We start from the raw sequence: 27,228 nt of genomic DNA, 5'->3' as shown, positions 1-27,228 counted from the left end.
ATATAGCTCCACATTGATCTGGTACTGGTACTCCCTGCATATAGCTTCACATTGATCTGGTACTGGTACTCCTGTATATAGTTCCACATTGATCTAGTACTCCCTGTATAGAGCTCCACACTGATCTGGTACTGGTACTCCTGTATATAGCTCCACAGTGATCTGGTACTGGTACTCCCTGTATATAGCTCCACTTTGATCTGGTACTGGTAATCCCTGTATATAGCTCCACATTGATCTGGTACAACCTGTATATAGCTCCACATTGATCTGGTACCAAACATAACGATGGTCATTATGGCCAAACAGTTCTATTTTTGTTTCATCAGACCAGAGGACATTTCTCCAAAAAGTACGATCTTTGTCCCCATGTGCAGTTGCAAACCGTAGTCCTTGCTGAGCGGCCTTTAAGGTTATGTCGATATAGGACTCATTTTACTGTAGATATAGATACTTTTGTACCTGTTTCCTCTAGCATCTTCACAAGGTCCTTTGCTGTTGTTCTGGGATTGATTTGCACTTCTCGCACCAAAGTATGTTCATCTCTAGGAGACAGAACCTGTCTCCTTCCTGAGCGGTATGAAGCGAGTAGGATGCCCTACCAGTGTGACTTCTGAGATTCAGTCAAATTATTCCTGGAATTTAAGAGCTGCTATTCTGTGTTTTTGTGCCTTGTGTATGTCTGTGTGTGCTTTTGCATGAGTGTTGTGCTGTGAAACTGACTATTTAGAAGTTTGCTTATGTTTTCTAGAGTAAAAGGTCCCTGGGACTGAAGTCATTGGAGGAATGCAACGCTATACTAACTAAACAAAAGCCAGTCTCACCTTCCTCTGACACTTCAGCCCACTCAGGTTTTGGGAACTCGTACTGGCCCAGCCTGATTCTCCGCTTCATCCCTGGAGAGATGGCTTGGCCTGTGTTGGAATAGAATGGAGGGAACCCACACAGCCTGCAGAGGAGACAATTGTGTAGAGGTTGATCGTTATTAAGTTGCACTGACTTAACCCTAACCCTTGATTATATACTATGTACAGTGGGGAGAACAAGTATTTGATACACTGCTGATTTTGCAGGTTTTCCTACTTACAAAGCATGTAGAGGTCTGTCATTTTTATCGTAGGTACACTTCAACTGTGAGAGACGGAATCTAAAACCAAAATCCAGAAAATCACATTGTATGATTTTTAAGTAATTAATTTGCATTTTATTGCATGACATAAGTATTTGATCACCTACCAACCAGTAAGAATTCTGGCTCTCACAGACCTGTTAGTTTTTCTTTAAGAAGCCCTCCTGTTCTCCACTCATTACCTGTATTAACTGCACTTGTTTGAACTCGTTACCTGTATAAAAGACACCTGTCCACACACTCAATCAAACAGACTCCAACCTCTCCACAATGGCCAAGACCAGAGAGCTGTGTAAGGACATCAGGGATAAAATTGTAGCCCTGCACAAGGCTGGGATGGGATACAGGATAAAAGGCAAGCAGCTTGGTGAGAAGGCAACAACTGTTGGCGCAATTATTAGAAAATGGAAGAAGTTCAAGATGACGGTCAATCACCCTAGTTCTGGGGCTCCATGATCATGAGGAAGGTGAGGGATCAGCCCAGAACTACACGGCAGGACCTGGTCAATGACCTGAAGAGAGCTGGGACCACAGCCTCAAAGAAAACCATTAGTAACACACTACGCCGTCATGGATTAAAATCCTGCAGCCCACGCAAGGTCCCACTGCTCAAGCCAGTGCATGTCCAGGCCCGTCTGAAGTTTGCCAATGACCATCAGGATGATCCAGAGGAGGAATGGGAGAAGGTCATGTGGTCTGATGAGACAAAAATAGAGCTTTTTGGTCTAAACTCCACTCACCGTGTTTGGAGGAAGAAGAAGGATGAGTACAACCCCAAGAACACCATCCCAACCGTGAAGCATGGAGGTGGAAACATTATTCTTTGGGGATGCCTTTCTGCAAAGGGGACAGGACGACTGCACCATATTGAGGGGAGGATGGATGGGGCCATGTATTGCGAGATCTTGGCCAACAATCCCTTCCCTCAGTAAGAGCATTGAAGATGGGTTGTGGCTGGGTCATCCAGCATGACAACGACCCGAAACACACAGCCAGGGCAACTAAGGAGTGGCTCCTTAAGAAGCATCTCAAGGTCCTGGAGTGGCCTAGCCAGTCTCCAGACCTGAACCCAATAGAAAATCTTTGGAGGGAGCTGAAAGTCCGTATTGCCCAGCGACACGCCGAAACCTGAAGGATCTGGAGACAGACCTTCTCCAGATCCTTCAGGGGGAGTGGGCCAAAATCCCTACTGCAGTGTGTGCAAACCTGGTCAAGAACTACAGGAAACGTATGATCTCTGTAATTGCAAACAAAGGTTTCTGTACCAAATATTAAGTTCTGCTTTTCTGATGTATCAAATACTTATGTCATGCAATAAAATGCAAATGAATTACTTAAAAATCATACAATGTGATTATCTGGATTTTGGTTTTAGATTCCGTCTCTCACAGTTGAAGTGTACCTATGATAAAAATTACAGACCTCTACATGCTTTGTAAGTAGGAAAACCTGCAAAATCGGCAGTGTATCAAATACTTGTTCTCCCCACTGTATGTACTGTATATGCACACACAGGAAATCTAACACACACAAGTTATGCTCTTCTATCATCGTGGGGACCTAACCCTACCCTTACCCCAACCTTAACCCAAACCTTAAACCTAAATCCTAATCCCTTACCCTAATTGTAACCCTAACCTTAACCCCTAAGCTTAAAATAGCCTTTGTCCTCATGTGGACGTGGGAAATGTCCCCACGAGGGAGAAGAACCAACCAACCAACACACACACGCACACACGCGTGCACACACACACACACACACACACACACACACACACACACACACACACACACACACACACACACACACACACACACACACACACACACACACAGTACTCACAGGATGTACATGATGACACCCAGAGACCACATGTCACACGACTTGTCATATTTCTCCGGGCCCAAAACCTCAGGGGCTTATCAACATGGAAACACACACAAATAGAGACAGACAGACGGAAAATACAATTACATGATGGAAACCACTTAAGTCCAAAGTATGCATAATATAGTGTAATAAATCTGATTGTCACATATATTCCTATTCCTATAGTAGTATAGTAACTTACCCACGTAGTAAGGGGTGTAGCAGGGGGTCTGCAGGAGGTTGTGCGTGGTCTCCTTGGCGAAGCCAAAGTCTGTCAGTTTGAGAGTACCATTGCGCTCCTGATGGGTGTACAGCAGGTTCTCAGGCTAAGGGAGAGGAAGTGAAATGTATCCATCATTAAACATGTCACTGTTTATACATAGTATTAATAAATGCATGCCAACTCTGTTTGTCACTATCTGTTGCTCTTATCTTGATCTGTGTGTGTGAGTCACATTGCTCACCTTAATGTCTCTGTGTGCGATGTTCATGTTGTGGAGGAACTCGATGGCCGTGCCAATATCCCGCATGATCTCTGAGCCCTCTAGAAGAGGAGAGCAGAGAGACACAGTTTCAGGACAGCACTGTATGTAACATTAAACATACAGTGTGTAACCCCCTGTAAAGACTGTGTTCAGTTTATTATGTGTGCCATGCTCATGTCCGTACTTTGGACCTGCCTGTGCCCACGTACAGAACTGTCTGCGTCCACTTACGGTGTGGCACAGGCGCCAAGAATATTGGCCGGGTACACGCAGATTGGGCTGAGGTGATCTTGGGAAACAATGACAGAGTTCGCTAAGAGTGTTGAGATACCAACGTTTATTGTTCAATGAACTTTTTGTTTAATAGTCTGGAACAATATGAGTGTAGCCAGCTTCTTTTCACTCGCTATTCTCTTAAAATGTTGTGGTTCATCAGATTTTCCATCATGCTCGAGGGACAGACAAACAAACTGCTGGATAGCCAAGCTAGTCAATACAGCAAAGATTTTTATAACTAACCCAAGATAGACCACAGCCTGTCATTTCCAATGGGAGAAAATCATAGTTGGCAAAACAAGCAAGGAGGCGGGCAGAGCCAAGCACCAGCTAGCAAGATCCTATTGGCCCGTTCTAGCATGTATTTGTACATTTCCGTTAGGGAACGCCTACTCTGTGAAGTGCACTTGCGCAGTAACTCAATTTTCCCTTGCACTCCTTAACGCAATTTTTTGAAACCTTGGCAAAGGGTAAAGTCTACAAAACTTAGTCCACTCTTTTCGTGACAGATTCTAGTTTTGGGAACAGAAAACTTTATTGAGATCAAGTGTTTAATCGATGACAAATTTAGCAGAATGTCAGCCAAAATTATTATTTTCGGGGCGTCCCAAGCTTTTTATTGTTTGTAAAACTCTAGCTTAGAGCTCTCAAGTGTTTTAACTTTACTGTCGGCTGGCTATTAGGTACAGTATATATACAGGTACCAGTTTCAAACTAGCTTCAGCTTTCTAGGGTTCAAGGTTGGGAAAGTAGTTAGCTACTGTACGTTTCCCATGGCTTTACTTGTCTACAGGGTTTGATTCATATTTGATATACAGATGTACAATTGCAATACTGTAGATTTTTTAAATTATTCGAATCCTTTTCTCATTTTGAGGTTTTAATATTATTCCTGTTTAAAATTAGTATCAGGGTTTTATAGGTCCAGTATTAGTCTGTGGTCATCTGGTAGTTCATTGTGTCCTTTGTGGTAATTTCTATGTCCTTACATTTGTACCTTTTTACATTCTAATCCATTTTTGACAAATATCTTTAGATTTAATCAATTCTACTAACTTGGAGGAAAATAGTCATTGTGTTGCCATTGTGTGGGTGTATCATATACACTACCGGTCAAAAGTTGTAGAACACCTACTCGACGAGACAGCCTATAGGGAGGAGGTCAGAGACCTGGTGCCATAATAACAACCTATCCCTCAACATAACCAAGACTAAGGAGATGAATGTGGTCTACAGAAAAAGGAGGACCGAGCACGCCCCCAATCTCATCGACGAGGCTGTAGTGGAGCAGGTTGAGAGCTTCAAGTTCCTTGGTGTCCACATCAACAACAAACTAGAATGGTTCAAACACACCAAGACAGTCATGAAGAGGGCACGACAAAGCCTATTCCCCCTCAGGAAACTAAAAAGATTTGGCATGGGTCCTGAGATCCTCAAAAGGTTCTACAGCTGCAACATCGAGAGCATCCTGACTGGTTGCGTCACTGCCTGGTACGGCAATTGCTCGGCCTCTGACCGCAAGGCACTATATAGGGTAGTGCGTACAGCCCAGTACTTCACTGGGGCTAAGCTTCCTGCCATCCAGGACCTCTACACCAGGCGGTGTCAGAGGAAGGCCCTAAAAATTGTCAAAGACCCCAGCCACCCCAGTCATAGACTGTTCTCTCTACTACTGCATGGAAAGCGGTACTGGAGTGCCAAGTCAAGGACAAAAAGGCTTCTCAACAGTTTTTACCCCCAAGCCATAAGAATCCTGAACAGGTAATCAAATGGCTACCCGGACTATTTGCATTGTGTGCCCCCCCCCATCCCACCCCTCTTTTACGCTGCTTAAGAAGACACACCTGTTGATTGAAATGCCTTCCAGGTGACTACCTCATGAAGCTGGTTGAGAGAATGCCAAGAGTGTGCAAAGCTGTCATCAAGGCAAAGGGTAGCTATTTAAATAATCTCAAATATAAAATATATTTTAAATTGTTGGTTACTACATGATTCCATATGTGTTATGTCAAAGTTTTGAACGTTTTCCAACAATTGTTTACAGACAGATTGTTTCACTTATAATTCACTGTACCACAAATCCAGTGGGTCAGAAGTTTACATACACTAAGTTGACTGTGCCTTTAAATAGCTTGGAAAATTCCAGAAAATGATGTCATGGCTTTACAATCTTTTGGAATGCTAATTGACATCATTTGAGTCAATTGGAGGTGTACCTGTGGTTGTATTTCAAGGCTTACCTTCAAATTCAGTGCCTCATGGGAAAATCAAAATAAATCAGCCAAGACCTCAGAAAGAAATTGTACACCTCCACAAGTCTGATTCATCCTTGGGAGCAATTTCCAAAACGCCTGAAGGTACCACGTTCATCTGTACAAACAATAGTACGCAAGTATAAACACCGTGGGACCACGCAGCCGTCACACCGTTCAGGAAGGAGAGGCGTTCTGTCTCCTAGAGATGAACATACTTTGGTGCGAGAAGTGCAAATCAATCCCAGAACAACAGCAAAAGACCTTGTGAAGATGCTGGAGGAAACAGTCACAAAAGTATCTATATCGACAGTAAAACAAGTCCTATATCGACATAACCTGAAAGGCCACTCAGCAAGGAAGAAGCCACTGCTGAAAAACAGCCATAAAAAAGCCAGGCTACGGTTTGCAACTGCACATGGGGGGGGACAAAGTTCGTACTTTTTGGAGAAATGTTTTCTGGTCTGATGAAACAAATGTAGAACTGTTTGGCCATAATGACCACCGCTATGTTTGGAGGAAAAAGGGGGAAGCTTGCAAGTCGAAGAACACCCTCCCAACCGTGGGGGGTGGCAGCATCATGCTGTGGGGGTTCTTTGCTGCAGGACGGACTGGTGCACTTCACAAAATAGATGGCATCATGAGGTAGGAAAATTATGTGGATATATTGAAGCAACATCTCAAGACATCAGTCAGGAAGTCAAACCTTGGTCGCAAATGGGTCTTCCAAATGGACAATGACCCCAAGCATACTTCCAAAGTTGTGGCAAAATGGCTTAAGGACAACAAAGTCAAGGTATTGGAGTGGCCATCACAAACCCCTGACCTCAATCCTATAGAACATTTGTGGGCAGAACTGAAAAAGTGTGTGCGAGCAAGGAGGCCTACAAACCTGACTCAGTTACACCAGCTCTGTCAGGAGGAATGGGCCAAAATTCACCCAACTTATTGTGGGAAGTTTGTGGAAGGCTACCTGAAACGTTTGACCCAAGTTACACAATTTAAAGGCAATGCTACCAAATACTAATTGAGTGTATGTAAACTTCTGACCCACTGGGAATGTGATGAAATAAATAAAAGCTGAAATAAATCATTCTCTCTACTATTATTCTGACATTTCACATCCTTAAAATTGTGAAAAACTGAGTTTAAATGTATTTGGCTAAGGTGTATGTAAACTTCCGACTTCAACTGTGTGTGTGTGTGTGTGTGTCAGAACAAAGCTGCCTGAAGAAAGAGGGGTCACACATACAGTATATACAGTAGCTTGCAAAAGTATTCACCCCCTTGGCATTTTTCCTATTTTGTTGCCTTACAACCTGGAATTAAAATATATTTTTTTGGGGGGGTTGTATCATTTGATTTACTCAACATTCCTACCACTATGAAGAAACAAACAAGAAATAAGACAACAAAAAAACAGAAAACTTGAACGTGCATAACTATTCACCCCCCAAAGTCAATACTTTGTAGAGCCACCTTTTGCAGCAATTACAGCTGCAAGTATCTTGGGTTATGTAGGCTTGGCACATCTAGGCACTGGGATTTTTGCCCATTCTTCAAGGCAAAACTGCCCCTAGCTCCGTCAAGTTGGATGGGCTCTGCTGGTGTACAGAAATCTTTAAGTCATACCACAGATACCCAATTGGTTGAGGTCTGGGATTTGACAAGGCTATTCCAAGACATATAAATGTTTCCCCTTAAACCACTCAAGTGTTGCTTTAGCAGTATGCTTAGGGCCATTGTCCTGCTGAAAAGTGAACCTCCATCCCAGTCTCAAATCTCTGGAAGACTGAAACAGGTTTCCCTCAAGAATTTCCCTGTATTTAGCATCATCCATCATTCCTTCCATTCTGACCAATTTCTAAGTCCCTGCCGATGAATAACATCCCCACAGCATGATGATGTTACCCCACCATGCTTCACTGTGGGGATGTTGTTCTCGGGGTGATCAGAGGTGTTGGGTTTGCGCCATACATAGCATTTCCTTGAAGTCCAAAAAGCTCAATTTTAGTCTCATCTGACCAGAGTACTTTCTTCCACATGTTTGGGGAGTCTCCCACAACGTGTTTGCTTATTTTTTTCTTTAAGCAATGGCTTTTCTGGCCACTCTTCTGTAAATCCCAGCTCTGTGGAGTATACGGTTTCAAGTAGTCCTACGGACAGATACTCCAATCTCCACTGTGGAGCTTTGCAGCTCCTTCAGGTTTATCTTTGGTCTCTTTGTTGCCTCGCTGATTAATGCCCTCCTTGCCTGGTCCGTGAGTTTTGGTGGTTGGCCCTCTCTTGGCAGATTTGTTGTGGTGCCATATTCTTTCCATTTTTTAATAATGGATTTAATGGTGCTCCGTGGGATGTTCAAAGTTTCTGATATTTTTTATAACTCAACCCTGATCTGTACTTCTCCACAACTTTGTCCCTGACCTGTTTGGAGAGTTCCTTGGTCTTCATGGTGCTGTTTGCTTAATGGTGTTGCAGACTCTGGGGCCTTTCAGAACAGGTGTATATATACTGAGATCATGTGACACATCATGTGACACTTAGATTACACACAGGTGGACTTTATTTAACTAATAATGTGACTTCTGAAGGTAATGGGTTGCACCAGATCTTATTTAGGGGCTTCATAGCAAAGGGGGTGAATACATATGTACGCACCACTTTCCTGTTTTTTATGTTTTGAAACAAGTTATTTTTTAAATTTCACTTCACCAATTTGGACTATTTTGTGTATGTCCATTATATGAAATCCAAATAAAAATCTATTTAAATTACAGGTTGTAATGCAACAAAATGGGAAAAACGCCAAGGGGCATGAATACTTTTGGAAGGCACTGTAGTACATCCATTCCCAGAAACATGTAGCCCAGTCCTCCTTCCCTGGCTCCCTCCCTTCTGAGCCCCCTCACCTCTCTCAGTGAAAGCCTGGTCCCCTCTGGCCTGAATCCGGCTGAACAGTTCTCCACCTTGCATACTGGAACCAGAGAAACACACACATTGAGATAATATTGAGATGCTGTCATGTAGTTCTAAAAACAACACTGCTTATCACTCTCCCACATTATAAATGTTTCTACAAGATAATCTCCGCTACGTCAATATAAGGCCCTAAAATATTACATTGAAAAGGGGAACCATTTAGAAGCAGTCTTGATGAGCACGATGTTAGTGGGACAACGTTTGACTGGGAACAGAACAGTATGCAATGCACTTCATCTCCCCCTCTGTCTTCCCATTTTGTCATTATACACAAACACACACTGACATTCAAAATTCCATATACACTGTAATTCCTCTACCCTCCTTCAAGATCTCTGTCTTTAGAAAAACACTGTGAATCACTCTCTGTTATGTGGAAAGCATTGTTTATACACTGAGTGTACAAAACACTAGGAACACCGTACTCATATTGAGTTGCACTCCCTTTTGCCCTCAGAACAGCCTCAATTCATTGGGGCATGTACTCAACAAGGTGTCAAAAGCGTTACAAAGGGATACTGGCCCATGTTGACTCCAATGCTTCCCACTGTTGTGTCAAGTTGACTGGATGTCATTTGGGTGGTGGACCATTCTTGATACACACGGGAAACTGTTGAGCGTGAAAAACCCAGCAGCGTTACAGTTCTTGACAAAATCAAACCAGTGCGCCTGGCACCTACTACCAAAAGCACTTAAATCTTTTTTCTTGCCCATTCACCCTTTGAATGGCACACATACACAATCCAAGTCTCAATTGTGTCAAGGATTAAACATCCTTATTTAACTTGTCTCCTCACCTTTATCTACACTGATTGAAGTGGATTTAACAAGTGACATCAATAATGGATCATAGCTTTCACATGGATTCACCTGGTCAGTCTGTCGTGGGAAGAGCAGGTGTTCCTAATGTTTTGTACACTCAGTGTATGATCTTTTGAGTGAGTGTGTGTGTGTGTGTGTGTGTGTGTGTGTGTGTATGTGAGAGATAGAAAGAGTGAGTATGGAGGAAGTGAGTAAGAGAGAGATCCAAGTCCAAATCCAACATCTATGTCCAACTCAGTTACTGACTATTCTCCTTCATTACGCTAGCTGAGCTGGTGCTCTCCTCTGACCCTCTCTGAGACAGGAAAGAGCTGACCACAAAGAGAAATGACTTTACAGAGAACACACCCTTAACTCAGCTCTGAACCGTCAGGCTCCCTGTCTACGACTGGTCAGTGCACTATACTCCCATGTCTCTGAAAATGCACCTCAAGGGAAATAATTGTCAGCATCTAAACATGAGGTTTATGTAGCTCATGTCATGTTTAAACTTCCACATAGCATATGTACTTTATTTCTTTTGGTTTATTGACCAGAGGATGAGAGAATACTACAGTATATCAAGAGAGTCGGGTGTCATTTTTTTGTGAGGCACAGGTGGAGCCCCAGCCATGGCCCAGGCCTGCCACATACTTGGCCTGCATAGACACACCAAGGCCAAGTGAGTGAGCTTTCCATCAAGCCTAATGGTGTCAAAGAGAAGCTATGAGGGATTGGCACTATGTCAATAGTTTATGGCTAGTGGCTGAGGACAGAGCAATACAACTTGTATTCCCACAGAGAGCAGAGGATTCTGGGTAAAAGAGCTGACAGTGCAGGATCCTACCATTCCATGATGATGAGCAGGCACTTCTTCCCATGATGCATGTTCTCGTACAGACTGAGAATGCGAACGATGTATGGCCCCCCCGACACCCGCCAGTGTAGCTCAACCTCCCGCCTCGCCTTGGGACTGTCATAGAGGATCTGAGAGAGAGAAACAGGAAGAGGTGGGGTAGGAATTGTATTTTTCCCTCTTTCAGTTCCCTACCATACATGTTAGGGGGCCTGTGTGTGCAATGACTTAAACACAAACCTTGACTTGAAATAGACACACACATACGCACGAATACGCATGCACACACACACAGCAGGCCTTGACATAGCACCTGTCTTCCATCAGAGGATATTTTTGGGTGCTGACAGTGACAGAGTGGGCTCCAGCTGGATACAAGACCAGCCAGCTGAGAACAGAACACAACACAGCCAGTCTGGCTACCACTCATCCTATACCACAACCTTACACAATCTCTAACACACTTTTTACAGATTCAATTATATGATAACGTGGATGGTGAGTAATGTGGAAGCTACTGTACGGATGCGGATGGAGACGGAGTTTCATCTAAGCTGTGGTTTTAGAATGACTGGCTATAAACGGACTTAAAGGTCTCATTCGATAACAGAAGTCATAATCGGCAACCTATCTCCCTCAATGAACAACTAATGCATTTTTTTAACACAGGTAAAGTGGACAAAAGTTAGGATTTGGTCCTAAGAGACAAGATCTCATCATATCCTCATGGCATCATCCATCCAAACTGAATGGCCTATGAGTGGCCAAGTTACGCATGTGTTGTTAAGAGCAGTTAATAAAATACACAGTTAAAACTTCAACCAAAACAGTCATCAACCCTTTTTGAAAATTTACAATGTTACTAGAGGAAGCAGGAACTAGGTTTTATATACATTTCACACAAAATAATAAAAATGATCCTTCATTTTAGGGTAGATGCATATTTATATTGTGAATTAGTGTGTTTTTATGTGTGTGTTTAGAGCAGAAGTACTTAACTACTATTTGAAAAGGTCCAGTGACACAAATTCCCGAGGTGGCAAAGGTCTGGTTGGATATTGTCCTTTATCGGCGCTGTGGTACAGCGTAGTAACAAACATAGTCGTCTACGACTTTGGAAACATGTTGTTATATAAAATGTACATTAAATACATGAAATGAGACTAAGAATTTGAATGAATTACAACATTGCTGAAAAACAAAAGTGGTTGCATAATTGTCTATGCAAAAGGTGCACTGTGAACCATTGGGCCTTGAATAAAACTAATGTATTTATTTTAAATAAAGTGCACGTTTTCTGGAGAACAAAGGATAATTCAACAAAAAAAATCATCTGAATGCACAGAAGGTCACTGTGGGCCATGCAATGTTCATGTATAAGTCACTCTGGGTCTTGCACTGCATTAATGAGAGAAATGACACTTTCTGTCTCCTGCCAATGCTTTGAACTTTGGCACAAAAGTGTGAGAGCAACTCTGAGACACTGGAGCAGGTGTTCATTGGTGAGCCTGGTGCGGTATTTGTTTGTAATAAAGTTAATTGTGGAGAAGGCTGATTCCCAGCTGTATGTGGAGCCAAACATGGTCAGGATGTATAGTGCCAGTTTCTTGAGAACAGGGACATCAGCTGCAGGCACCATCTTTCCCCAGAAAGTGACAGGGTTACAATCACCAGTCTGCTCCTTCAAAGACACATTTTCTTGCAGCTCAATCAACTCCATCTGCAGTGATGCAACATCTACCCATCTGAAGATCTGTTTTGCTTCTTCTGACAACTTTGCCACACATGTGACCAAGAAGGGGTTCTGGATGAGCACCAGCAGTTCTCTTCCAACAGTGAAGTCATCAAAGTGAGCCTTCATCCATCAGCTTCTGGATGAAATCAACATGGTTAGGGAACATCTGTCTCCCTGAGTTTGCAGCAGAAGATTTGGGAAGTGGACAAGTTCTCCCTGGGGATCATTCTTGAAAAGCTCCAAATTCTTCTGGAAAGCCCGGACTGCTGTTATCATATCACGCACTGTGTTGAACCGTCCCTGCAGATTAACATTCAGTTGATTAAGGTGTGATGTAATGTCTGTCAAAAATGCAACTGTTTCCATCTTCTCCTCATCTTCCAAAAACAGAGAAAACTGAGTTGTCTTGTCACTCTTTTGCTGTGATAAGAAGGCTTTGATTTCCTCCTGAATGGCCCAAAAGCATTTCCAAACCCTGCCTTTGCTGAAATTGTCGTGCATTAGTAAGTAATCAAAACTGGCATTGGCCTCTGTCAGGATGCCCCGTAGCAGGCGGTGTTGTAGGGATGATGTGGCACTCAAAACGCGATGCGGGTTTCTCCACGCATCGCGCCGACAGAAACAAACATCTTTCTGGTAAGAAGAGGGGCGGGGGCGTATGCCTTATGGCTAACGAGACATGGTGTGATGAAAGAAACATACAGGAACTCAAATCCTTCTGTTCACCTGATTTAGAATTCCTCACAATCAAATGTCGACCACATTATCTACCAAGAGAATTCTCTTCGATTATAATCACAGCCGTATATATCCCCCCAAACAGACACATCTATGGCTTTGAACTAACTTTATTTGACTCTTTGCAAACTGGAATCCATTTATCCGGAGGCTGCATTCATTGTAGCTGGGGATTTTAACAAGGCTAATCTGAAAACAAGACTCCCTAAATTTTATCAGCATATCGATTGCGCAACCAGGGGTGGAAAAACCTTGGATCATTGTTACTCTAACTTCCGCGACGCATATAAGGCCCTGCCCCGCACTCCTTTCGGAAAAGCTGACCACGACTCCATTTTGTTGATCCCTGCCTACAGACAGAAACTAAAAAAAGAAGCTCCCACGCTGAGGTCTGTTCAACGCTGGTCTGACCAAGCTGACTCCACACTCCAAGACTGCTTCCATCACGTGGACTGGGAGATGTTTCGTATTGCGTCAGATAACAACATTGACAAATACGCTGATTCGGTGTGCGAGTTCATTAGAACGTGCGTTGAAGATGTCGTTCCCATAGCAACGATTAAAACATTCCCTAACCAGAAACCGTGGATTGATGGCAGCATTCGCGTGAAACTGAAAGCGCGAACCACTGCTTTTAATCAGGGCAAGGTGCCTGGTAACATGACCGAATACAAACAGTGCAGCTATTCCCTCCGCAAGGCTATCAAGCAAGCTAAGCGCCAGTACAGAGACAAAGTAGAATCTCAATTCAACGGCTCAGACACAAGAGGTATGTGGCAGGGTCTACAGTCAATCACGGACTACAAGAAGGAAACCAGCCCAGTCACGGACCAGGATGTCTTGCTCCCAGGCAGACTAAGTAACTTTTTTGCCCGCTTTGAGGACAATACAGTGCCACTGACACGGCCTGCAACGAAAACATGCAGACTCTCCTTCACTGCAGCCGAGGTGAGTAAGACATTTAAATGTGTTAACCCTCGCAAGGCTGCAGGCCCAGACGGCATCCCCAGCCGCGCCCTTAGAGCATGCGCAGACCAGCTGGCCGGTGTGTTTACGGACATATTCAGTCAATCCCTATACCAGTCTGCTGTTCCCACATGCTTCAAGAGGGCCACCATTGTTCCTGTTCCCAAGAAAGCTAAGGTAACTGAGCTAAACGACTACCGCCCCGTAGCACTCACTTCCGTCATCATGAAGTACTTTGAGAGACTAGTCAAGGACCATATCACCTCCACCCTACCTGACACCCTAGACCCACTCCAATTTGCTTACCGCACAAATAGGTCCACAGACGATGCAATCTCAACCACACTGCACACTGCCCTAACCCATCTGGACAAGAGGAATACCTATGTGAGAATGCTGTTCATCGACTACAGCTCGGCATTCAACACCATAGTACCCTCCAAGCTCGTCATCAAGCTCGAGGCCCTGGGTCTCGACCCCGCCCTGTGCAACTGGGTACTGGACTTCCTGACGGGCCGCCCCCAGGTGGTGAGGGTAGGCAACAACATCTCCACCCCGCTGATCCTCAACACTGGGGCCCCACAAGGGTGCGTTCTGAGCCCTCTCCTGTACTCCCTGTTCACCCACGACTGCGTGGCCACGCACGCCTCCAACTCAATCATCAAGTTTGCGGACGACACAACAGTGGTAGGCTTGATTACCAACAACGACGAGACGGCCTACAGGGAGGAGGTGAGGGCCCTCGGAGTGTGGTGTCAGGAAAATAACCTCACACTCAACGTCAACAAAACTAAGGAGATGATTGTGGACTTCAGGAAACAGCAGAGGGAACACCCCCTATCCACATCGATGGAACAGTAGTGGAGAGGGTAGCAAGTTTTAAGTTCCTCGGCATACACATCACAGACAAACTGAATTGGTCCACTCACACAGACAGCATCGTGAAGAAGGCGCAGCAGCGCCTCTTCAACCTCAGGAAGCTGAAGAAATTCGGCTTGTCACCAAAAGCACTCACAAACTTCTACAGATGCACAATCGAGAGCATCCTGGCGGGCTGCATCACCGCCTGGTACGGCAACTGCTCCGCCCACAACCGTAAGGCTCTCCAGAGGGTAGTGAGGTCTGCACAACGCATCAAAGGGGGCAAACTACCTGCCCTCCAGGACACCTACACCACCCGATGTTACAGGAAGGCCATAAAGATCCTCAAGGACAACAACCACCCGAGCCACTGCCTGTTCACCCCGCTATCATCCAGAAGGCGAGGTCAGTACAGGTGCATCAAAGCTACTGTATCTTGCCTATGCTGCTCTGTACCATCACTCATTCATATATCTTTATGTACATATTCTTTATCCCCTTACACTGTGTATAAGACAGTAGTTTTGAAATTGTTATTTAGATTACTTGTTGGTTATTACTGCATTGTCGGAACTAGAAGCACAAGCATTTCGCTACACTCGCATTAACATCTGCTAACCATGTGTATGTGACAAATAAAATTTGATTTGATTTGATCAATGTTGTCATGACCTCAGAATACTATTTTCCCAGACTAGCACACAGGACAGATGGATGATGCCGCGATATGATGTCACGTTCACTGTCTTCAAACTCCCTGTCATGGAGGAGCCAAGGCGCAGCGTGCATGTAATTCCCCATTTCTTTTAATCGTAGTGAAACTTTCACAAAAAGAACAGGTAAACAGAAACAAACGTGACGCAACCGTGGGCGCACACAAACACACACAGAAAATACATAATTACCCACAACATTAGGTGGGAAAAAGGCTTCCTAAGTATGATTCCCAATCAGAGACAACGATAGACAGCTGCCTCTGATTGGGAACCACACGCGGTCAAAAACAAAGAAATAGAAAACATAGAATGCCCACCCAAATCACACCCTGACCTAACCAAATAGAGAAATAAAACGGCTCTCTAAGGTCAGGGCGTGACAGTGGTCCTCTTTCAAATGTGCAACCAGTCCCCTCCCTCTTCCTATCATGGCAGAAGCTCCATCTGTGCTGATGGAGACCTCTGACTTCAGATCTATCCCCCTTTCTGTCAGCATCCCTTTGATGGCCTCATGGATATCCTCTCCCCGTGTGTGCTTCTGTATGATAATATTTTTTTCCACCTTTATTTAACCAGGTAGGCCAGTTGAGAACAAGTTCTCATTTACAACTGTGACCTGGCCAAGATAAAGCAAAGCAGTGCGACACAAACAACAACACAGAGTTACACATGGAATAAACAAAAAAAATAACACAATAGGAAAGAAAATCTATATACAGTGTGTGCAAATGAGGTAAGATTAGAGAGGTAAGGCAATAAATAGGCCGTAGTGGCAAAGTAATTACAATTTAGCAATTAAACACTGGAGAAGATCTGCAGAAGATGAATGTGCAAGTAGAGATACTGGGGTGCAAAGGAGCAAAAAAATAAAATAATAACAATATGGGGATGAGGTAGTTGAATGGGCTATGACAGATGGGCTATGTACATATGCAGTGATCTGTGAGCTCCTCTGACAGCTGATGCTTAAAGTTAGTGAGGGAGATATGAGTCTCCAGCTTCAGTGATTTTTGCAATTCGTTCCAGTCATTGGCAGCAGCCCAACAGCTTCTTTGTTTTGTTATAAAATCTGCCGAACACCAGAAGCTAGGCATTATCAGTGTTATCTGTTGATTCATCCACAGATAATGAAATGCATGCTGCATTCTGAATGGCCTCATCAAGTTGTGGAGTTAAATCTTCAGCTAATATTTCAGTTCTCCTCATTGCTGTGGAATCTGACCGTGGGATCTGTTTGAGATTTTCCCTGAGCTCATCTTTTTGTTTACCTTCAAGCAAGGTGTCAGCAACTTCAAACATGCATCCTTTCATCATCTCAGCGTCTGAAAAAGTATTTTTGTGTTTTCACAAAACCCAAGCTATCCTCAGTGAACCCTCCATTGCATGTTGTTGGGCTGTAAGGAAATTGACAAGGACTTTGGTGGACCTTTCATATTGGGATTTGAGTTGGGTTAATCTTGTTTGTTCTCATCTCTGTGTTTAGGGGATACGTCTGATCGAATTTACTACGCCTGGTGTCATAATAGTGCTTAACATTGGCACACTTCACGAGAGCCACGGACTCACTGCATATCAGGCACATTGGTTTTGTGCAAAAAAAAATGTTACACAAGCCATATTAGCAAAGATACTCGTGACTAAGCTCATTTTAGCTGTGATATTTACAGTTGAACCGCTGTCAAATCTTTCTGTTTCATTATGCCTGCTTGTCCCAAGGTTCCGCGGGGGATATTTGGATTAAGGTGATTGGGTAAGACGCGGCCCTTTGTATTTGCATATAACCATGGGATTGGATTAGACGGGGCACTCGTATAGGCGGGTGTTGCTTTGAGAGAGACAGTGATAAAGAGGCTGCTGTGCCCGGTTGATTTTAAAGCTTTCTAAAAAATTATGTATTGACTTTTATATAACAAAATGAGATGATGTCCGGTCTGGATTGATCCTTCTCTGGGTCCGGACCCGGACCGCAATCCGCCAGTTGAGTTTAGCTGGTTTAGAGTATACATGTGCTTAGGCGTGTCTTCTTTATCATTAATGAGTGTGTAAGTGTATTTTTATACCCATGCCTATAGTGATAGTCTCCATAAAGAGGAAGTCCTTCCCTTTTTGTTGCAGGGTATGTTGAAAGTGGAAGCGAAGGACTTCCGTTGGCCTCTTTAACTGATGTCTGTTATTCTTCACAACCCACAGTACCCAGAGTATCTCTAAAAGAGTGGTCCGTACTCCTGTTCAGTATCTGGAGAGCATGTGAGAGTGAATCTTGGTTACCTTATTGCTAGGTCGAAAATACACAGTTTAGGACAAGAGGATTCTGATATCCCATAAGTCTTTGCATAAATGCGGAAGAATTCTAAACAATGGGACTAGCAATATGAGGGAAAATGACAGGAAGTGAATGTTAGCAGTACACAAAGTTTGCCATCAAACTTGGAAAATAAACACAAACGTAGTGAATTTCAGCTAACTACCCAGCAAACACATAGCATAACTATTTTACGGTTATTGTTTTCATTGAAATGTTTTTCAAATTATCTACAGGCATTCTACTATCCGATCTCTGGTCACGTTTTCAATGCTAATCCTGTAGAATAAAATCAGCAATGGCGCTGGTGTCACGCCCTGACCTTAGAGATCCCTGTTTATTCTCTATATTTTGGTTAGGTCAGGGTGTGACTAGGGTGAGTACTCTAGTTTTTGTATATCTATGTTTTCTTTTTCTTTGTTGACCTAGTATGGTTCCCAATCAGAGGCAGCTGTCTATCGTTGTCTCTGATTGGGGATCATACTTAGGCAGCCCTTTTTCCCACCTTCAGTTGTGGGATCTTGTCTTTGTTTGGTTCCATGTATTTTTGCAAGATTGAAGCTTTTCGTTCGTTGTATTGTTTATTTTGCTGGTTCACATTTTAATCAAATATGATGAACTCAAATCACGCAGCGCCTTGGTCTACCCTTAACGACGAACGTTACAGCTGGTCCAATGAATTTGTTTATTTTCGAACACTGCCACATGAAATTATTACATTACCCTAACCTGTACATTTTCGACCTCGCCTTATTGTGTTCTATGCCCTTAACTTCCTGTATAGTGAAGAAATTCCCTGTGACTAATTCCTAATTTGAGTAAATGTAAGTCGCTCTGGATAAGTGTCTGATAAATTACTAAAATGTAAATGTAATGTAGGCAAGACTGGTAATGTTGGAAAACGTTAGTACATTTTCAACCTCTCCTTGACCCAGTCTGTAATACCTACATGTTTCAAGCATACTATACCATAATCCCTGTGGGCACAGTCCCTGCCCAAGAATGCCAAGTTAACCTGTCTAAATGACTATCGCCCCGTAGCACTCACATCTGTAGGTCATGGCTCACATCAACACCACCATCCCACACCCTGGACCAATTTGCAAACCGTCACAACAGATGACACAATCTTTATTGCACTCCAGACGTATCAGTGACATCATCAAACAGGTGCGTTGCATGAAAAAATATGCCAGTAGGCCTAATACTAGTGTTATTAAGCTAACTGGCAAGTGTATTATTTTTGGGAGAAAACGTGGAGTTAGTGTTAAACTCTTTAGGTGATTTGTTTGCATCTTTTTTTTTTTTTTTGAGGTGTGCTGTTTGGTCCTTAGTTTTGGTTGCTGTTTGTTTGGTAAACTTGCCATTGCGGTGGATAGTTGGTTGTGTGCTAGGTTGGAGAGAGTAACATTTGTTAATTTCCAGGCCCTTTCCCAGGCTGGAAACTCTTGCTCTACTTGCTGTTGGGACATCGGTCCGAGGAGGTGAGTACAATCTGCTGTTTACCTCAGTGAGAGATTTGGGTAGGTTAGTAGGTTAGTGCTATTAGCTACCCGGAGCTATAGCCTTTCTTTTCCCCAGTTAGGCTTAGCATGGTTATTTTGTTTTATTATTTTTGTGTGGTGTCATTGGATTGAGCAGTTGTCTCGGGGGCACATCCGTGGCTTGGGGGAATCTGCCAGCGTGCTGGGGGGGTTTTCCATGGCGTAATTACCGAGGGTAGTGGTGGTTTACTCACTCACCGACAAATTCTCGCAAGGCACCCAGACCTCCACCCCCTGTATTTCTGTCTTTTCTTTGTGAATGATGGGATGATTGATTGACCAAATACTTATTTTCCACCATAATTTGCAAATAAATTCATTAAAAATCCTACAATGTGATTTTCTGGATTTGTTTTCTCATTTTGTCTGTCATAGTTGAAGTGTACCTATGATGAAAATTACAGGCCTCTCTCATCTTTTTTAAGTGGGAGAACTTGCACAATTGGTGGCTGACTAAATACTTTTTTGCCCCACTGTACATGTGATATGAGTAATGTAAGATATGTAAACATTATTAAAGTGGCATTATTTAGAGTGACAAGTGATCCATTTATTAAAGTGGCCATTGATTGGGTATCAATGTAGGCAACAACCTCTCTGAGTTAGTGATTGCTATTTAGCAGCCTGATGGCCTTGAGATAGAAGCTGTTTTCAGTCTCTCAGTCCCAGATTTGATGCACCTGTACTGACCTCGCCTTCTGGATGGTAGCGGTGTGAACAGGCAGTGGCTCGGGTGGTTGTTGTCCTTGATGATCTTTTTGGCCTTCCTGTGACATCAGGTGCTGTAGGTGTCATGGAGGGCAGGAAGTTTTCCCCCAGTGATGCGTTGTGCAGACCGGTTGAGGGCGTTGCAGTGATACAGCCTGACAGGATGCTTTCGATTGTGCATCTGTAAAAGTTTGTCAGGGTTTTGGGTGACAAGCCAAACTTCTTCAGCCTCCTGAGGTTGAAGAGGTACTGTTGAGTGGATCATTTCAGTTTGTCTGTGATGTGTACACAGAGGAACTTAAAACTCCACTGCTGTCCCTTTGATGTGGATAGAGGGGGTGCTTCATCTGCTGTTTCCTGAAGTCCACAATCATCTACTTTGTTTTGTTTTGTTGACGTTGAGTGAGAGGTTGTTTTCCTGACACCACACACCCTCACCTCCTCCCTGTAGGCCGTCTCGACGTTGTTGGTAATCAAGCCCACTACTGTTGTCGTCTGCAAACTTCATAATTGAGTTGGAGGCGTGCATGGCCACGCATTCGTGGGTGAAAAGGGAGTACAGGAGGGGCTAAGCACGCACCCTTGTGGAGCCCCAGTTTTGAGGGTCAGCGAAGTGGAGATGTTGTTTCCTACTTTCACCACCTGGGGGCAGCCTGTCAGAAAGTCCAGGACCCAATTGCACGGGGCGGGGTTAAGACCCAGGGCCTCCAGCTTGATGATGAGCTTGGAGGGTACTATGGTGTTGAATACTGAGCTGTAGTCCATGAACAGCATTCTTACATAGGTATTCCTTTTGTCCAGATGGGATAGGGCAGTGTGCAGTGTGATGGCGATTGCGTCATCTGTGGACCTGCTGGGGCAGTATGCAAATTGAAGTGGGTCTAGGTTGGCCGGTAAGGTGGAGGTGATATGATCCTTGACTAGTCTCTCAAAGCACTTCATGATGACAGAAGTGGGTGCTACGAGGTGGTAGTCATTTAGTTCATCTTTGCCTTCTTGGGTACAGGAACAATGGTAGCTATCTTAAAGCATGTGGGAACAACAGACTGGGATATGGAGAGATTTAATATGTCCGTAAACACACTAACCAGCTGGTCTGCACATGCTTTGAGGATCCCGGCTAGGGATGCTGTCTGGGCCAGTAGCCTTGCGAGGGTTAACACGTTTAAATGTTTTACTTACATCAGCCACAGAGAAGGAGAGGGAAGGCGGCACAGTCCTTGTTTTCGGGACAAGACGGTGGCACTGTATTATCCTCAAAGCGGGCAAAGAAGGTGTTTAGTTTGTCTGGAAGTGTGACGTCGGTGTCCGTGACGTGGCTGGATTTCTTTTTGTTGTCCGTGATTTCCTGTAGACCCTGCCACATACGTCTCGTGTCTGAGCCGTTGAATTGCGACTCAACCTTGTCCCTGTACTGGCATTTCGCTTGTTTGATTGCCTTGCGGAGGGAATAGCTACACTGTTTATATGGTTTCCATGGTTAAATGCGGTGGATCGTGCTTTCAGTTTTGCGCAAATTCTGCCACACATCCATAGTTTCTGGATAGGGTAGGTATTAATAGTCACAGTGGGTACAACATCTCCAATGCACTTCTTTATAAATGCACTCACCAAATCAAGCTATTAAGCCGTTACCGCTATTTCATATTCCCGTACTCAGCCAGCCTTTTGAATGTTGGCCCTCTGTCTTGATCTAAGAATGGTAATAGTTACCTGTTCACTGTGATGTGTCAGACCACTAAGTGTCCTGCTGCCTATCCTCTCCGGTCTATCACAACTAAGTCTGTGCTAAAAGCTTTGACTCAGTTTCTCGCTGTTTGAAATCGCTAAGGTTATTCCAAATCAAATCAAATTTTATTTGTCACATACACATGGTTAGCAGATGTTAATGCGAGTGTAGCGAAATGCTTGTGCTTCTAGTTCCGACAATGCAGTAATAACGAACAAGTAATCTAACTAACAATTCCAAAAAACTACTGTCTTATACACAGTGTAAGGGGATAAAGAATATGTACATAAGGATATATGAATGAGTGATGGTACAGAGCAGCATAGGCAAGATACAGTAGATGATATCGAGTACAGTATATACATATGAGATGAGTATGTAAACCAAGTGGCATAGTTAAAGTGGCTAGTGATGCATGTATTACATAAGGATGCAGTCGATGATATAGAGTACAGTATATACGTATGCATATGAGATGAATAATGTAGGGTAAGTAACATTATATAAGGTAGCATTGTTTAAAGTGGCTAGTGATATATTTACATCATTTCCCATCAATTCCCATTATTAAAGTGGCTGGAGTTGAGTCAGTGTCATTGACAGTGTGTTGGCAGCAGCCACTCAATGTTAGTGGTGGCTGTTTAACAGTCTGATGGCCTTGAGATAGAAGCTGTTTTTCAGTCTCTCGGTCCCAGCTTTGATGCACCTGCACTGACCTCGCCTTCTGGATGACAGCGGGGTGAACAGGCAGTGGCTCGGGTGGTTGATGTCCTTGATGATCTTTATGGCTTTCCTGTAGCATCGGGTGGTGTAGGTCTCCTGGAGGGCAGGTAGTTTGCCCCGGTGATGCGTTGTGCAGACCTCACTACCCTCTGGAGAGCCTTACGGTTGAGGGCGGTGCAGTTGCCATACCAGGCGGTGATACAGCCCGCCAGGATGCTCTCGATTGTGCATCTGTAGAAGTTTGTGAGTGCTTTTGGTGACAAGCCGAATTTCTTCAGCCTCCTGAGGTTGAAGAGGTGCTGCTGCGCCTTCTTCACGATGCTGTCTGTGTGAGTGGACCAATTCAGTTTGTCTGTGATGTGTATGCCGAGGAACTTAAAACTTGCTACCCTCTCCACTACTGTTCCATCGATGTGGATGGGGGGGTGTTCCCTCTGCTGTTTCCTGAAGTCCACAATCATCTCCTTAGTTTTGTTGACGTTGAGTATGAGGTTATTTTCCTGACACCACACTCCGAGGGCCCTCACCTCCTCCCTGTAGGCCGTCTCGTCGTTGTTGGTAATCAAGCCTACCACTGTTGTGTCGTCCGCAAACTTGATGATTGAGTTGGAGGCGTGCGTGGCCACGCAGTCGTGGGTGAACAGGGAGTACAGGAGAGGGCTCAGAACGCACCCTTGTGGGGCCCCAGTGTTGAGGATCAGCGGGGAGGAGATGTTGTTGCCTACCCTCACCACCTGGGGGCGGCCCGTCAGGAAGTCCAGTACCCAGTTGCACAGGGCGGGGTCGATTCAGTGACCAAGGTTCTAATTTCACCTCTCATCTGTTTGGTCAGGTTCTCCAACAGTTCCATATTAAATACAATTTGGCTAGCAACTATCACTTGCAGTCAAGGTGCGCTGGAACGTTTCCATCAAACACTTAAGTCTTTGCTGAGAGCTTATTGTACGGAGATGGAGGTGTTGCCATGGTTACTGCTAGACGTCAGGGAGGTTTCACAGGAGAGCACAGGTTTCAGTCCAAATTACTTAGTGTTTGGAAATAATGTGTGCGGGATTCTAGCGGTGCTCCAGGATGACTGGAAGTCTCCCAAGCCACCTCAGTCCCTGTTATCTTGTGATTACCGGTGACGCCTGTATGCCGCTGGTGAGATGGCTAAAGAGAAGCTATCATCTTCACAGGTGAGGATGAAATGAATACTTGATCTGCGAGCTAAGCTGTGTCACTTTAGTCCAGGTGACCAGGTTATTGCTCTGCTGCCAATTGTTACTTCACCTTTTCAAGCCAAGTTTCAAGGTTCATATATGGTTGTGCACCAGTGCACTGAGCAAAACAATCTAGTTGCCACTCCGGAATGAAGGAAAGCGCACCAACTGTGCCACATAAATCTGCTAAAACCCTATTACGCACGTTCCTCTGGGGCCGAACAGTGGGAGTCTGCAGAGGACGGTAACCTGTTATTTTGGCCGTTACCGTTACATCGTCGGGTTCTTGTTTTTGTCATGCTAGGTCTGGGCCAGTAGCCTCATGGTGAGGAGGATGTCCCGATGACTGTGTACTGCAGGGTAGATATAAACAATTCAGAGTCACTGGATATTTTGGATAGCCTTCTCGCTCATCTACCTGCTGATTGGCGAGACGAGTTGGTCGATCTGATTCTGAGTTTTCCAGTTTTGTTTCCTTATACACCTACACTTACAAACTTAATAGAACACGATATTGACGTTGGGGATGCTGATCCCCATCCGTCAGTGGTTCTATAGTTTCTTCAGAGGAACAGCGTGTTGTGACATATGCGTGTCCTCCACGTGACTGGCCACTGTTTACTTTGTATTCCCTGTTCCCTGGGGGGGGGCATGACGAGCCTCCCACCCTGTCTGACAAATTATTTTCTCTTTGCTCTTGTTTTCCTTAACTTCTATAGAGTAGGAATTTTGGATGAAAAGCATGCCCAAATTAAACTACCTGCTCCTCGGGTATGCATATAACTGGTAGATTTGGATAGAAAACACTCTAAAGTTTCCAAAACTGTTAAAATAGTGTCTGTGAGTATAACAGAACTGATTTGGCAGGCGAAACCCTGAGAAAAATTCATTCAGGAAGTAGTTTTTTTGTTTTTTGTTGTAGTTTTCTATTCAATGCCATTACATACAGTATCCATTGACTTAGGACTCAAATTGCAGTTCTTATGCCTTCCACTAGATGTCAACAGTCTTTAGAAATTGTTTTCTGTTATTGTCCGGTTGAAATATTATCGATTATTTAGGCTAAAAACAACCTGTGGATTGAATATAAACATCGTTTGACATGTTTCTATGAACTTTACGGACACAATTTGGATTTTTTTGTCTGCCTGTTTTGACTGCGTTTGAGCCTGTGGATTACTGAAGAAAACACGCAAACAAAACTGAGGTTTTTTGATATAAAGAGACTTTATCGAACAAAAGGAACATTTATTGAGTAAATTAATGTCTTCTGAGTGCAAACATATGAAGATCATCAAAGGTAAGGGATTCATTTTATCTCTATTTATGACTTGTGTAACACTTCTACTTGGCTGGTTACTGTTTCTAATGATTTGTCTGCTGGGCTATGTTCTCAAATAATCGTACGGTATGCTTTCGCCGTAAATCATTTTTCAAATCTGACACCATGGTTGGATTCACATGAAGTTAATCTTTAAACCTATGTAAAATGTGGTTTGTTTTCTGAATTTTTATAATTAGTATTTCTGTATTTGAATTTGGCGCTCTGCAATCTCACTGGATGTTGGCCAGGTGGGACGCTAGCGTCCCACATACCCTAGAGAGGTTAATAGGATGTCGGTGGGCGGAGCAGGGAGCGTCGTCAGCAAAATTGGACACGCCTATGCTCGGGTGTGTCCCGGGGATACATACACCTTTCTCCCATTGATTGAGGAGACTCTCTCCATGCAGACACACTTGGATTTTGGTTGTAGCATCTTTTTGTTAGTTTTGGCACCTCTCAAAACCCCTCATTATTAACATCTATTCACACATCCACTTACTCACACTACTGACTACACACACCATTGTTACATGGATATAGTTTACTTTATTTAATAAATATGCTTGTTTAATGTCTGCATTGTCTTCCTCTTTGTTATGGGCTACGAGCCGGTTCATAACAATAGCCTTTGTCACACCCGGATCTGGTTCACCTGTCCTTGTGATTATCTCCACCCACTCCAGGTGTCGCATGTTATCCCCAATGTATATATCCCTGTGTTTCCTGTCTCTCTGTGCGAGTTCGTCTTGTTTGCCAGGTCAACCAGCGAATTTCCTTGCTCCTATTTTTCCTAGTCTCTGTTTGTTTCTAGTCCTCCTGGTTTTGACCCTTGCCTGAGAGGAGGACCAAAATGCAGCGTGGTTAGAGTTCATGGTTTTTAATAAGAGAAACTAAACATGAACACAATTACAAAAACAACAAACGTGGCAAAACCCAAAACAGTCCTATCTGGTGCAGAGAACACAAAGACAGGAAACAACCACCCACAAACCCCAACACAAAACAAGCTACCTAAATCTACCATATCAGGCCATACATAGAAACGGACAAACTAGACACACAACATAGAATGCCCACCCAGCTCACGTCCTGACCAACACTAAAACAAGGAAAACACAAAAGAACTATGGTCAGAACGTGACACTGCCTGACCATTCTGCCTGTTCTGATTACCAGCCTACCTATCCCCTTGTACTGTTTTGGACTCGGATCTGGTTTCTGACCCATGCCTGGCCTGACCTCGAGACTGCCTATCTTCTGGTACTGTTTGGACTTTGACCTGGTTTACGAACTCTCGCCTGTCCCCGACCTGCCTTTGCCTACTCCCTTTGTCATAATAAATATCGGAGCTTTACCATCTGCCTCCTGTGTCTACATTTGTGTCTCGTCTTGTGCCCTTATAGCCTTGTTATTGTTATTTTATTGTGTTGCCATTTCCTTTTTTTCCAGCAAATTGTTCATACTTTTTATCTCTGCATTGTTGGGAAAGGGCTCATAAGTAAGCATTTCACTGTAAAGTCTAAACCTGTTGTAATGAATTTGATTTACGACACACACAGTTGAGTGAGTTAATCCTCAAATGGACTCATTTCTAATGTGAGGTGACATCATCTGGGCCCTCTGCAGACACTATGGGCCCTAAGAGCACACCTGTCCCTGATTCCCCTCTCAACCAATCAGCCCCTTCTCTGCTGAGGCCCCGGCAGTGAAACAGGCTTAATCTGGTTTAATCTACCCAGCCCCTTCCTAACAGAGCTTTGTGTCCTGATATCCATTTAAGAATCTCATATTTTCAATTCACAGACCTTTTCACACACACTGGTACAACATCAAAGCTTTATACGTTGATGTAAATGATGAAGTTTAGAAACTGTTCAAGGTTGAGGGCAGTCTGGATATCAATCTGTGTATCTCAGTAACAATTTGTCTAACATACCTTTCGCTTTATAAGTGCTCTATTCAAGACAGCGTGATAAATGTAAAGTTAATTTCTGACATATGCAGCGTTTACCGTGAATGCAGTCTCCACTAA

At 43.8% G+C, this 27,228-nt stretch overlaps 1 protein-coding gene across 1 annotated transcript in view; it reads right to left on the bottom strand.

Moving 5' to 3' along the window:
* The window catches only part of LOC112219466 (MAP kinase-activated protein kinase 3), a 40,128-nt gene that overhangs the window by 7,646 nt on the left and 5,254 nt on the right, over positions 1-27,228 (bottom strand). Inside the window, exons 2-7 of the mRNA XM_024380735.2 lie at positions 10,640-10,779; positions 8,922-8,986; positions 3,464-3,543; positions 3,202-3,325; positions 2,973-3,048; positions 825-949 (exon numbers count right to left, since the gene is read on the bottom strand). Coding sequence (XP_024236503.1) covers positions 825-949; positions 2,973-3,048; positions 3,202-3,325; positions 3,464-3,543; positions 8,922-8,986; positions 10,640-10,779 — 610 coding nt within the window. The remainder of the gene's footprint in view (positions 1-824; positions 950-2,972; positions 3,049-3,201; positions 3,326-3,463; positions 3,544-8,921; positions 8,987-10,639; positions 10,780-27,228) is intronic.

Source organism: Oncorhynchus tshawytscha, linkage group LG02 (assembly GCF_018296145.1).
Source record: "Oncorhynchus tshawytscha isolate Ot180627B linkage group LG02, Otsh_v2.0, whole genome shotgun sequence".
Lineage (NCBI taxonomy): Eukaryota > Metazoa > Chordata > Actinopteri > Salmoniformes > Salmonidae > Oncorhynchus > Oncorhynchus tshawytscha.
This window is presented reverse-complemented; position numbering and strand designations above follow the sequence as displayed.